Source organism: Notamacropus eugenii, chromosome 2 (assembly GCF_028372415.1).
Source record: "Notamacropus eugenii isolate mMacEug1 chromosome 2, mMacEug1.pri_v2, whole genome shotgun sequence".
Lineage (NCBI taxonomy): Eukaryota > Metazoa > Chordata > Mammalia > Diprotodontia > Macropodidae > Notamacropus > Notamacropus eugenii.
Genome location: NC_092873.1, coordinates 307,591,626 through 307,605,472, shown reverse-complemented (window position 1 = coordinate 307,605,472; position 13,847 = coordinate 307,591,626). Strand labels below are relative to the sequence as shown.

At 43.0% G+C, this 13,847-nt stretch overlaps 1 protein-coding gene across 7 annotated transcripts in view; it reads left to right on the top strand.

The window, feature by feature from the left end:
• The window catches only part of AP2B1 (adaptor related protein complex 2 subunit beta 1), a 144,753-nt gene extending 136,750 nt beyond the window's left edge, over nucleotides 1–8,003 (top strand). For all 7 annotated transcript variants that reach the window (XM_072644916.1, XM_072644921.1, XM_072644919.1 and 4 more), the window contains 2 exons: nucleotides 897–1,051; nucleotides 7,552–8,003. In XM_072644916.1, the coding sequence (XP_072501017.1) occupies nucleotides 897–1,051; nucleotides 7,552–7,626 (230 nt within the window). In that variant the 3' untranslated portion in view covers nucleotides 7,627–8,003. The remainder of the gene's footprint in view (nucleotides 1–896; nucleotides 1,052–7,551) is intronic.
• The last annotated feature ends 5,844 nt before the right edge of the window (nucleotides 8,004–13,847 follow it).

The window sequence follows — 13,847 nt, the reverse complement described above, 5'->3', positions numbered from 1 at the left end:
CTCATAACCTGAGAGTCATCCCGAACTCCTCACTATCTCTCATTTCCCCCCTCCCTCCCCATCCAATATGGTGCCAAGGCCTGTTGATTTCACTTTCTCAAAATGTACTCCCTTCTCTTCTCTGATACATCACCACTCTGGTGCAGACCCTCATTATCTCACACCTGGACTGTTGCAACAACCTGTTAGGGGATCTGCCTGTCTCAAGTTTTCTCCCCACTCCAATCTATCCTCCATTGATTTTCCTAAAGCAAAGGTCTGACTATGCCACCCCCTACTTAGCAAACTCCAGTGGCTCTCTATCACCTCTAGGATCAAATACAAAATTCTGTTCAGCATTCAAAGCCCTTCATTGCCTATTACCCTCTTCCCTCACTTTCCTGTCTTCTGCATCTTTCACCTCCCTACTTTCACTTGGTCCAGTGGACTCACTGTTCTACAAACAAGATATACCATCTCTTGACTGTGAGCATTTCCTCTGTCCCTTCCCCTCCACTTGGAGTGCTCTACCTCCTTGTCTCTGTCTTCTGGCTTCCTTCAAACCCCAGCCAAAAACCACATCTTCTACGTGATCCCTCATAATTCCAGTACCTTCCTTCTGTTAATTATTTCCTATTTATCCTGTCTATGGCTTGCTCATGCTTATTTGTTCTCATGTTGTCTCCCCCGTTAGGTTGTGAGCCCTTTGGAGGCAGGAGACTGTCTTTTGCCCTTCTTTGTATCTCTTGTGCTTAGCCCAGTGCCTGGTACATAGTAGGTGCTTAATAAATGCTTATTGACTGACTCATCATACAAATACAAACGTGATATTTGCTTCTCCATTCAGGAGGGTGGGGAGAGACTATACACTTCCTTAAAGGTTTTAAATAACTGTTGGAGTTTCTATTTGTTTCTAGACACTGTTTCCAGCAAACTGCAAAACAACAATGTTTATACTATTGCCAAGAGAAATGTGGAAGGGCAGGACATGCTGTACCAGTCCCTGAAACTCACTAATGGCATTTGGATATTGGCAGAGCTCCGCATCCAGCCAGGAAATCCCAACTACACAGTAAGTCTTGCCAGCCCTACCAAGGAGTGGGAAAGATGTTTTTTGTTTTTTAGGGGGCTCTGCCCTTTCCTCTTTTCATCACGTACTATTTACAAATCATGGCAATCTAATACTTAGTACCAGTAAATACTTAGAGAGAGAATCCTCTAAATATATGTTACTGTAATAAGTTCTGAAGTAGTTCTCTACCCAGTTGATTCCAAAAGAATGTGTGTTTTACCCCACATGAGGAGCTCACATCCCAAGAAAAGCAAGGAGACTCACAAATCTTTTCTAGCAACTCCATGACCCTCAGTGTGTGTCCCTTTATCACTGAACATAAAACAGGTTAGTGCTGACCACCAGCCACCCAAGGGGAGGCTTTTATGTGGAAAACCCACACACATTTGAAATAAATGTTGTGCTGAAACTTTGATCATGCCAAAGCCCATATGAAATAGCAGCTTCTTTTTTGCTTGTTTGCTTTGTACTAGTTGTCCTGGCTCTTTAGCTTCCTGTTCCTTCACTCTAAGTCAGCTGGAGCTGCTGACTTATTGAGTTTTTCTCAATAAAACTTGGACTATCTCATCAGACTTTGAATCTTTCACTTAGTTATTTGTAAACTGGAGAGTTTTAGGATTCTCCCCGAAGTGTGCATTCTTCCTAGGCCTCCCTGCCCAGCCAGTTTCTCTTATTGGAGTATCCTGCTCTGCCTCTAACTCAGAAGGGAAGTTCTTCCTTTCTTTGGCTATTTCTGCTGGGGCTAGTTGTCTGTTGTTTTAAAATCACTTGTGTAAACTTCACTATAAGCCTTATCAAAGTTCAGCAGTTTTCAAAATAGAACTGCTGGTATACATTATGAGGATGAGGAGAGAGAAGAGGAGAGAAGAGAGGCACACACCTCACCTTGGCCAACCTACAGGCACAATGATGTCAGGGCATATTTAGCCTCTGGAAGATCTTTCTCCCTCCCTTGCCTTCCCCATTTTTTTAAATTACTAACTTAACAACTATCAGGAAACATGGTGATTCCTGTATGTAGATGACAGAAAAAGAGGCTCATGTGCAGACCTGTGGGTCCCAATTCAAGTTATAGAAGTTAAGATAATGTTACACTTGACGTGATGGTACCAACACCCCCCACTTGTCCGTGACCCTTCTGTACTTCTTTTCACTGTCTTCTCGGTATTTTTAAGTTTCATTGACACTTTTCCTTTTGTATGGCTACCATTCCTTATGTACCCTCTCCAGATAAATAAGTAGACAGATAGATAAATAAGTGCTCTCCCTTGTACCAAGTTAGTAAGCAAGCAAAATAGGGTCCCATGTGTTCTCTCTGGAAATGTCTATCTCATTCTGTACCTGCTGTCAGTCACCCCTCTACTGAGAAGTTCGTTGCCTCCTCATCAGTTTTCTCGAGTTATGGTTGGTCATTATGTTGATCTGAGTTCTTGAGTTTTTCACAATTGTTATTTTTTACAGTGTTGTACCAATTGTCTAAATTGCCCTCCTGGTCTTGCTCATGTCATTCTACATCTCTTTGTACAAGTCTTCCCATACTTTTCTGAATCCGTGCCTTTTTTCATATTTATAATGTAATAATTTTCCCTTAAATTCATATACCAAAATTTGTCTGACCATTCCTCAGTTGATGGGCACTCATCTTATTTCTGCTTCTGCTGCGACAAAAAGTATTGCTGTAAATTTATGTACATAAGTTTTGGGCCCTTTTCACTTTTAGATTCTCCCCCCTCTCCAAGTGAATAAATAAAAGACCCATTACAAATATGAAATCATGCAAAACAAATTTCTGCTGTGTTCTAAAAAAGAAAGAACAAAGGTGAGACTTTAGCTAAAACTTGAAGGAAGCCAGGGTAACCAAGGGATAGAGATGAGGTGGCATCCTAGGCATGGCATTCACCTGATGACTGATGAGCGAGCACTGATTAGGGTTTTATATCAGATCCTGCAGGTTAACAGGGAGCCGCTGGAGTTTATTGAATACTGTGACATAGTCAAACCTGCACTTTAGGAAGATCAGGTTGACAGTGAAGTGGGGAAAGACATAGTAAAAGAATGTTAAGGGTCCCCTGTATTTGTCTTTTTGAGTTGCCATATTTTCCAGAAACACTGAACCCAAAGTATGCATGAGGCCCTGAATATGTCAAGGATGAAGCCCCCTGCCCCCCAAGCTGACATAGTTTGTTGTTTGTACCCCAAGCTGGATTCCGAGTGTGTCTGTGGGAGTAAAGACACAGATTTGAGGCAAAGACACCAGCCTGCAGACTGAGGTGAAGTGGGTCTGTACCAGGGTATTGGCAGTTGCAAAGGAGAAAAGGGGGCATATGAAGGAAATATTATGAAAATAAAATCAATAGGCCTTAGCAGTAGATTTGCATATCGGTTGGGAGAACGGGGTGTACGAGAGAATGAGTTGAGGTTGACACCAGCATTACAGATCTGAGTAACCAGGAAGGTGATGGAATCCTGGACAGTATGAGGAAAGTTAGAAAGGCGGAAGAGTTGGGAGTTTAGAGGGAAAGATGATGAGTTCAGTTTTGGAAATACTGAGTTTAAGATGTATACAGTTAATCCACTTTGAGGTGTCTCATAGGCAGTTGGATATGTGAGACTCGAGGTAGGGCAGGGATGGGGGGGGAGAGAGAGATTAAGATTAATAAGTAAAATGTATCCACATAGAGATAATTTTTGAAACCATGGGAGCTGATGAGAGCATTAAGTGAAACAGAATATAGGGAGAAGAAAAGAAGACCCAGAACAGGGCTGAGAGAACTGCAGTCACCAATATTGCACTAACCTATCTGTCCTCCCATTACCCCTCCAGTGATTATTTTCCTTTTTTGCCAATCTAATGGGTATGAAATCATACCTCAGAGTTGTTTAAATGAATTTTCTTACTAATAAAGACTTAGAACATTTTTATATGGTTGGTGGTAGTATAACAATTTTCTTTTAAAAAAGTAAAGAGTTATCAATGGTCATTTCACCATTTGGGGTCATGAAAATCAAAATACACTTTCATAATGAAACTTTTCCCCATAGAAACAGTTTTTGAGATGGCACTCACATTCTCAGACTAGCTCACATAAACCTATAATGTAATTGAATCATACTAATAAAACTACCCAGAATCGTTGGTCTAGGGAGCCAAGAAACTATGTAGGTGAACAGAAGAGAGACTACCTTCCTACATCCAGAAATAATTGTACAACAACCTTTTACTTCCATACCTATGTCTTCTTTCACACCTCTTAAGGTAGTACACACACACACACACACACACACACTCACACACACTCACACACAGTCTCTCTCTCTCTCTCTCTCTCTCTCTCTCTCTCTCTCTCTCTCTCTCTCTCTCTCTCTCCCCTCTCCCTCTCCCTCTCCCTCCCCCCACACTAATAGATGACTAACTTGAGGACCTCCTAACACTTCCCAAGATTATTTGCATTTATAGGAAAGGAGATTTGTAAAAAAGGTTGATGAACCTCAGCAGCATTGTAACCCCCCCAAAATAGGCAGGCCATGTGGAGTAACTTACTAGGGGTGGCCACCTTGTGTCTTCTGTTCCTCTACTTCTGCACTATAGATTTTCTGAAAATGTACTTGAGCTTGTGGAACAAGGAAGTCAAGTTTGCTGGTTATTTGGATCCACAGCAGGTTGATTTTAGAACTTGAACCAAAGTAAAGATTCACATTATAAATAGAGATATCTTTTCCACATAATTTAACAGAATTTAGATTGATCGCCTTAACATTCATGACATTCTTAATGCCTTGCTTTCTGAAAGAGCATTTTGAGGAATTTCACCTGGCCTATATTTTAAACAAAAGACTCGATCTTTTTTTTTTTAAATATGGATGTCTAATGTGGTCACAGTTGTAGTGATAACAAAGGTTAGGGGAAGAAGGAGAGGAATAGATAGGTATTAAGTTGGCTTCTGTGCATTGATATGCAGAGGTAAATAAACTTGGGCTGTGGGCAGACATTTCTGCCTTATTAACCATCGTTCACATTTGTGTAATCTTCAGTTTTCAGTGTTTTGAAAGGCTTAGTTACATGTCCACCAATCCCTTTAAGGTTAGGTAATGCAAGTGCTCGTATTAAATGGCCTGGCCATGTGACCATGGGTTTGTCAGGCTGCCTGAGCTTCATTTTTCTCATCTGTAAAACGGGGATTTAATAGCACCCGCCTCAAAAGGTTGCTGTGCATGTCACATGAGGTAGAAAGAATTGGCAAACATTTTGCAAACTTCAAAGCCATGTAAAGATCTTTATTACTATTATCATTATTTTTATTTTCACAACTACTAAGTGTTGTAGTCCGGTCTTCTAACTCCAAAGCAGCCCACCTTCTGCTCTACTGCACCACATCTGTGACACCTTTTAGCCAGTGTTCTCTCAGTCAGCAAGCAGGAGGGAGTTTAATGTGTGAAAGGGGAAGGGCATGGGAGACTTCTCATCAAATGTTTGAAAAGCTATTCTGTGGAAGAGAAATTAAATTTCTGTGTGACTTCAAAGGGCCAGTGCAGAGAAATGACAGGGAAACCCCTTTTGGTTCAATATAAAGAACTTTCAGAGCTCTCTAGCATAGAAGCAAGCTGATTCCCATATAAAGTGGTAAGCTCCCTGTCACTAGAAGTATTCAAGCAGACATTGGATAACCCTCCGTCAGGGTGTTTCAGAAGAGATTCCGAGGTTGACTCAGATGGCTACTCCTTTCAACTTTGAAGCTTTGATTCTAAACAAATGAGTCTTTCTAAGCTATTATTGTCCCTTGTTAATTGTTGTTTTTCTCCTGTTCAGTAAACTTATAATGCCATGGAGTTAAATACTACCTAGTATTTACAATGTTGTAGGAACTTGGTACTGGAAGAGACCTTAGAAAATGGGAACAGTTTTGCATGAGTATAACAGTTAGGAGGAAAAGCATCAATTGGAAAAACACCTTTGCTGCAGATTTCTGATATAAGAGTCACTGTCCAAGATGTGCAGCATAGTAAAGTACCATAGAGATGTCAGACCAGGAGTCATTTGCTGGGGATGTTAAGGCAGGAATAAGCAGTTCTCAGAAAAATTGCAAACTCTTAACAACATGTGAAAAAAATGCTTCAAATCACTAATAAATAAGAGAAATGTAGATCAGAATGGCCTGTTTCTCCTCCTACCCAGTAAATTGACAAAGGTGACAAGAGCAAAGGACAGTGTTGGCAGAGCTACAGAAAGACTGGTGCACCAGTCCCTCTTGGTGATGCTGAAGGATTGTAATTAGATTTAAGAGAGTCCTCTCGATGTCCATCTCCTCAAGTTGCTCTCCTTTCTGGACATGAGCCCCAGGAAGCTAAAGGTGACAGTAACACATAAGCCAGTTATTTTGTGTTTGTTAACAGAGAACTGGAAACACAGCTATATCCATTGTTTGGGAATGGCTAAACCTGTTGTGGGTCCATGAATGTAAGGAAATAAGCTGTGCCATAATCAGTGACAGGGATGAAGAATTCTGGGGAGACTTATGGGAGTGATTGATTCCAAAGTGAAGTCAACAGGATGTGGAAAACTCTATACAAAATGAAGTTGACATGTAATGCAAACAGGAACAGAAACTACAATTGAATACTATGTAATTAGAATGAATAAGCCTGGTACCCAAGGGATGAGAAAGTTTTCTTCCTTCCCCTCATTGCAGAAGGTATAATAATACATGGACTGTCAGACATGCTGGTTTTGATGTGTAGTTTTGCTGAACTACTTTGCTTTTTTTTTTTCTCTTTTTAAATCTTTGTTATCAGGAGTAGCTAACTTCAGGGTATGTTCAGAAATGAAGGTGATTTAAAAACAATATATCAATAAAAAGTAAGATTTAGGAGAAGCTACTTTGGAGCTCATACAATATCCTTGTGAAAGAGAAGACCAGAATTTTTTTCTCCTTGTTAATGGTTATGTGGCTGTGAGCAGTTTTATAGTCTCAGGCCACCCTTTCTGATGTAATGCACTCTGTAGTACACCATGCCCTGTTGCCCTTTTTTAATCCCTTAGTAGTTTATCAGCACTTCATTTTGTAACTTAATGTGATTTCTATTGCATTGTTTCCTCCCTGATTTAAGAGGCTTATCATAGACTCTAGATGGAATCATAACACAGCTCACTCTAAATAGGAGCCTCATCTACAGATTGGAACTGAGTGGTTCAAAGTCACAGGGTCATAAGTGTCCAACTTGGCATTTGACCCCAGTTCTCTGACCCTAAGGCCATTATACTTTCCACCATGCCACTCTAGGTATATGGTAGAATTGTATTGCTACCATATAAATTAAGACAAAATCCAGACTTGCTTAATATGAACAGTCTCATTGTTCTGAGACTACAGTGAGGCATGTTGCCCCTGGGAGACACAGTGGCAACTCTCTTGTCGGAAATATGTGTGGGATGGCTCAGCCCCCTTTAGGTTATCACCAACCTCCATGCTAATTAATCTTTCTTCTCCTGTTTTCTTCAACAGCTGTCTCTGAAGTGTCGAGCTCCTGAAGTCTCCCAGTACATCTACCAGGTCTATGATGGAATTTTGAAAAACTGAAACACTAAAAATGGAGGCACCTTACCGCCCCTGCTATCTGTGCAAACTAAGAACTCTTTAACTGGAAGCAGTTGTGTTGATTGTGTAGACTCTTGAGTCCAAACCACCCTGACCCACCAAGGTAGTGACTAGTGTACTAATGTGTGCTAATGTTAGGACACGCCCCTCTGGATAGTTGTACCTGCCCACAAAAGTCTGTAAGCCCTGCTCTGACCACTTCCCGCCTTCTCTGTCTCCATTCTGTGCCAATGGCTAGTGTTTTCTAAACCTGCTTTCGGGCCTAGTTTGTTATTTTGTAATTGAAAACTCATTTCAAAAATCAAAAAAAAAAGGGGGAAAAAACCCTGTTTATTAAAGGAAGGAAAAGTATCATTGAATCATGAATTGTACTTTATTGTTTTGTATTTTTTTTAATACATATTGAAATTTTTTTGTTAATGTAATAAGTTGGAAAGGCAAAAAGCAACTGCCCTTTGGTAACTGAGCAAAGTTTGAGGAAGGAGAGAGCCCAAGTCAGAATTCCCATTCTCTCTGTGCAGCATGTTTTCATCCCTAGTTAATTGAATTTCCAGTCATTTTTTATCCTTTCCTTCTCTCCTTCAGGCAGTGTGGTTTCCCTGATTTTGTTTTCCCCAAATTGTTCTGCCTTTAGACAGGCAAGTTTCCCTTACTTGGTGATTCCAGAGTGCTGGAAATGTGGAGGGGGTCACCAGTTCCTCTTTGCAACGGAGAGAGACAGAAATGCAGTTGTCAGCTCTGAGGGTCATTGAGGGAAAATGATGAGAGTGTCTCTGCTCTGCCTCTGGCCACACAGGAGTGGTGGTGGTGGAGGCCCAGGGCCTCCCACACTGGTCCCAGTCAGATTGACTGGAAGCTGGATCTTTGATCTTATACCTGCAGAAGCTGAGACCCAGACAGGAAAGGGACTTCTTGTGGTTCCAGGCTACTTTGTAGTCTAGCTAGAGCTGAAATTTGGACCTTCTGGCCCCCTTCTTGCACGCCATTCTACTGCCTGTCACTTCTTCCCATCTTCTGTGTCTTGTCCTCTGTGCCTGTCTGTGTTCTCCCTTAGCACCATGTTCAGTCCAGCAGCTTTCCCAGTGCTTTCCAGTCACATGAAGGAGCATGCTATAAAATACAGATACCACTAAGGAAATAGCCCCCACTCCCACTGGCCTTGGGCCCAGCAGACTCAGCTTAGTGATGATGCAGGTTGGAACCATCACAAATTCATTGTCCTGCTCACCTTCAGCACCTAATTTCTGTGGCCAGTTAGGATTAGCTTGGAAGGGGTTGTCAGTTTTTATCATTATACAGTATCCCAGGAGCTCCCCCAACCCCTCCTTTGTGGTTGGACATGATTTTTTGAAGCATTTGTTTGAAGCATCTGAAACACCAACTTTATCTTATTTTTTTTCTCCTCTGGGGGCTTGCCCTTGGCATGGCCCTTTTGCAGTTAATCCCTGCAATGTCAGCCTGGATCTGTGGGTGCCCCTGGCTACCTCCAACCCTGTCTGATATTTCCTGTGCTCCAGGGCCCTAGTTGGAGGCTGAGAAAAGAGTTGCTCCTTCTTAGATCCTCCTGAGTAGATCTCAGGTACTTTAAGACTGAAGACTACTGGTCCTACTACTCTGCCTCACCCTGTCAGCTATCAAATTCTGGAGATTCTCACCAATTCCAAGCAATGGACTGAGTCCATAGAGAACTCATTGTCAGGAATGCTCTAGAGGACGTTTGTTTTGTTTCCAGAAAATGGGGGAAGAGACCCACCAGATGGCCCAGATTGTTGGTTGTGCAGGATAAAACAAGGTTGGCTTTAGTGACCAGAGAGGAAGTAGGAGGCCCACCATCATCCTGGTATATGCCACAGGCATTCCAACAGCTAGGATCCTGCACTATGTCAAGTGTGCCTGGCTTAGACCACTTGTAGGTCTGGGAGGGGCACTCCCCAGATCAGCTTTAAGACTTTGGAGAGGATACCTCCTGGCACTTCATACCAACTGGCTTCTGCCAGTGTTTGTGAAAGGTGTGCAAAGTGGGGGGAGTGTTAGCCCAGTTGTCTCCATGTATGTCAAAAGAGGAGGACAAGCAGGACCATGAGGTCTGCAAAATTGGCATTATTGGTGTATCACGGAAAGCCAGAGTGGAGAGTTTCTCCCTCGACAATTCAGCATCTCTGCTGAGAAATGCAAGCCATGGAACAATGAGATGTTTAGGGGAAGGGGTTGGACAGGGGACTTGAGGAGAGGCTAAATGCCTCTACCGTAAAATGGGAAGGTCAGAAGTGGTTGCAGTCACTATCAGTCATAAGGTAGGGACTGTCCTCACTTGACCAAGTGGAGTGAGCCAGTCTGGGACATCTTGGTCTTTTGGAAAAGTTGGTCATTGTGGCACCTTTTAAGTCATCCTTACACATGGAGCACAATCTCTCCAACTCTTTTTCAGAGGGAAACTGATGTTAACCAGCTCTACACTCTTTCCCTTTAGTGCTTTTGGACCATGCCTAACTTAACTGACTCTGTGTGTGTGTGTGTGTGTGTGTGTGTGTGTGTGTGTGTCTGTCTGTCTGTCTGTCTGTCTGTCTGTCTGGCATGAATGCAGGGGATAAAGGAAAACAATACTCAGAATTATTTTGCTGTCCAGAGGGTCCTTCCAAGTGTCTTCCCTCCTGGGCCTGGACTTTGCCTGTGTCTGTTCTGTACACTTTGAAGCTGTGGAAACAGGTGGGGTGGGGGTTGGGAATGGGGATGAATATGGCCACCCTGTGAATGCTTGTCATTCTGTTATCCTGTTGGAATCTCTTGGGGGAGGTGGGGGGACTCTTGGCCTGATGTCCTTGTCAATAAACTCATTTACACAAAATAAAAAGTATGGTATGTGCTTTGTTCCCTGAGCTAAAGCACTTGCAGAAAAGACAGCTAAGTAGAGGAGCTATCTGAGTCCAGCCCTGGGAAGGTCTTGACCTCACCCTCCTGAACTCCTCATTCTCCATCCTGTTAGGCCCTTTCCCTGGGCTGTTGTTCAGACATGATATCTGAAATTGGAGTGATGAAGATTCAGAGGTTTATGAAAACAGCTGGCAGCCTTTGTGAATCATCCCTCACCCCCTGTCCCCCACCCCAGCTATATACACCCGCAAAGCAGTGAACAGTTAAGGAGTGAGTCCCTGCCTACCTGATCAGCCTTCTCTGTCCTTATTCCTTGCCAGTCTCAACCCCCCAACTCCCAGAATGCTCCAATGGCATCTGCCAAACAAGGACAGCTGCTTCCTTCCTGCTCCAAGGCAGGCAGCCAGGGGTGGAGAGTGCCATAGGGGCTGGGACCACTGCCACTCGACGGGCCTTCTGCTCCTCTGCCCCAAAACAGAGCATCAGCTTCCTGCCTTTCTGTGCATCCCACTGATTTCTCAGGTGTTGAACTATGTCATACTAATAAACCTCACAAATCAGACCTTAACCCTTACCTTATTTCAGAATCCATGGGAATGCCAGTTTGCAAGTCTAGCATCTGATTGGCTTCATAGTATTGGGGAACTCAGGATAAAATTTCAGAGAATGCAACCTTTGGATTAGCTAATCTAACCTCTGTTCCCAATGTGTCTGTATTCCCTGTTCTCTGGGGAAATATCCCTTCAAATTCCCTGTAAATCAGAGGTCTTAAGCTAAAGACTTTTTAAAAAGCATTTTGATAACTATTTCAATATAATTGGTTTCCTTGGTAATCACATATACTTACGCAGTTAAAAATATTCTGAGAAGGGGTCCATAGGTTTCACAAGACTGCTAACAGCATTCATGACACAAAAAAGGTGAACTGATGTAAATGAAGGCTACCATGCAGAAGATAATGACAATGACACCGGTAGATAAGGATCCACAAGTTTGGTCCCTAGATGTGGCAGTTTTCCTGGTTGTGTTGGTGGAGATGGTAAAGGGAACTAGACATCTGTCTGGTTTTTAGTAGTGTTCTCTGGACCAGTGATTTGAAGAAGGGCAAACTGGAGAACATATCCATGTGACCTCCAGCTCTAACTGCATGGGAGAAGGTATCAGTCTGGTATTATTAAACATTTAGTAGCTCTTGAAACATTTGGAAAGTGATTGTCACCCGTTGACTCACTTTCTCCTCTTTCACTTTATGGGAAAACTGATAGAAATCAGTCTACCCCAATTCCCTTTGCCATATGCAGAAAATTAAAGGGAAGCAATTCTGGAGCTGAACAGACACCCACTATTCAAGGTAGCAGAATGGTCATTGGGGAAGTCCTGAGATCAAAAGTGAAGAGGTAGAAAAGAAGCTGAGAAGTCCCACCCCAGTTCATCCATGATAGTTTTTTCTGGCTTCCCTGAGGGGCCCAGATTTCTTTTCCCACCACCCCCAGCTCCAGCAGGCAAGAGCTTGTTTATTTTAATACCTGGTGTGGTACTTGGAAAAGATAACACCTCCCCCGTTGTTACCCATTTCTAGCTCCTCAACGCTAATCCTAGAATCCCAACCAACCCCCAGACAATAATATTAGCTGCAAGGATGTTTCTTGAAAAGTTTCCGAGTTGGCTTCAAACTCTTCATCTCATTTTCTCATTTAGCTTACGACCTGCCATCCATAAGGCTGCCAACAAAGGGAGGAGATTCTAGGCTGGAAAAAGGGGTTTCAGGGGTTTGATTAGCAAGGAACAGTGATATAGTGGAAGAATGTTGAGGTCAGAAGGCCTGGATTCACATTTTGGCTCTGCTACTCGATACCTGGATGACCTTGAGAAAAATCTCTTCGTTCCTTGATTCTGTTTCTGTAAAATGGGGGTGGGGTAGAGGTAAAAGTGTAGTGCATGATCTCCAAGAGAGCTTTCAGGTCTAAATCCTAGGAACCTTCTAGACATTAGAATAGTGGCTCTTTACTTGGGCTCCACCAACCTGCAAGGGGTACATCCATGCATAGATTTCAGGGTTCTGAGAATTTGGTTGGGAAAAAAAATACATCTTTATTTTCATCTGCCAATCACTAAATTTTTAAAAATTTCTTTCAATTTGGCATTTTAAAAAAGTATATTCTGAGAAAGGGCCCATAGGTTTACCAAACTAATGAAAGGGTCCATGACAGAAGATGCTTAAGAATCCCTAGGCTAGGGCAACTTTTCAAGGCCATCATGCTGGGACTTTTCATCTCGAGTTGGGTGAGAAAGGAAAAGGAATAAACATTTCTGGCGTACCTACTATGTGCCAGGCACAGCATTAGCCACTTTTTTTTTTTTTTTACAACTAACTCATTTGATCCTCACAGTACCCGGAGAGGGGGCAGGTGCTACTATTTATCCCTTTTTTTTTTTTACAGTTGAGGAAACTGAGGCAAACAAGCTTTAAATGACTTGCCCAGGGTGACACAATTAATAAGTACTGGTTCAAATTTGAGCTCAGGTCTTCCTGATCCTAAGCCCAGAGCTCTAACCACTGTACCACCTAGATGCCTCTGGTTGGGCTGAGAAGAGTCTGATTCTGGAGACTCTACCCATCCTACACTCCTGAGTTCAGATTCCTCCGATCCTTTCCCTTTCCTCCTGGTCAAGCAGCCTCCAAATCCAAATGTGGATCCAGGACATTTTAATATTGTTTAAGAAACAGGCAGGAGTCAAGGACTTTGGTCCTTGTCTTTCCAGACCATTTCTCTATTATCTCCCACTGGAAGAAGCTGAGCTATTAATAATGCAGGTGGGTTCACAAGTTCCATGCCTTCCCACCCCCCACCTCCCCCCCCCCCCCCCCCCCCCCCCCCCGCCCCCAACAGGCATTTATAGTCCTCACCAACCCAGCCTGAGGCATATTGGCAGACCCAGGTGCATGTTTGTGTATATTTAAAGAGGTAACTTTCTTATTTTCAGCCAACCTCTGCTCAGGCTGAAATAGGGCTATAGCAGTGGGGAACAGAGATGGCAGAGTGGAATTGGAGACAGGTCAAGACCCTGGAGGATGTCATAGGTGGGATTTTGTCCAATCCAATCCAAATTTTTCCCAACACATATTGTAACCTAAGTCTACTTATCCCCAACCTGGCCTGGTAATTGAGCGATGCATGCTCTCTCAGCTCTGTACCTTGCCCCTGGCTGCCACCGGCCTTCCCCTCCTTTCTCCGTCGGTTGGATTTGTTGCCAGAAGGAGCCCAGCTGGAGGGAAAAGGAAGACGTTCTGTTCCGAATGGTGCGCATTTCTAAGGGGAGGGGAGCAGAGA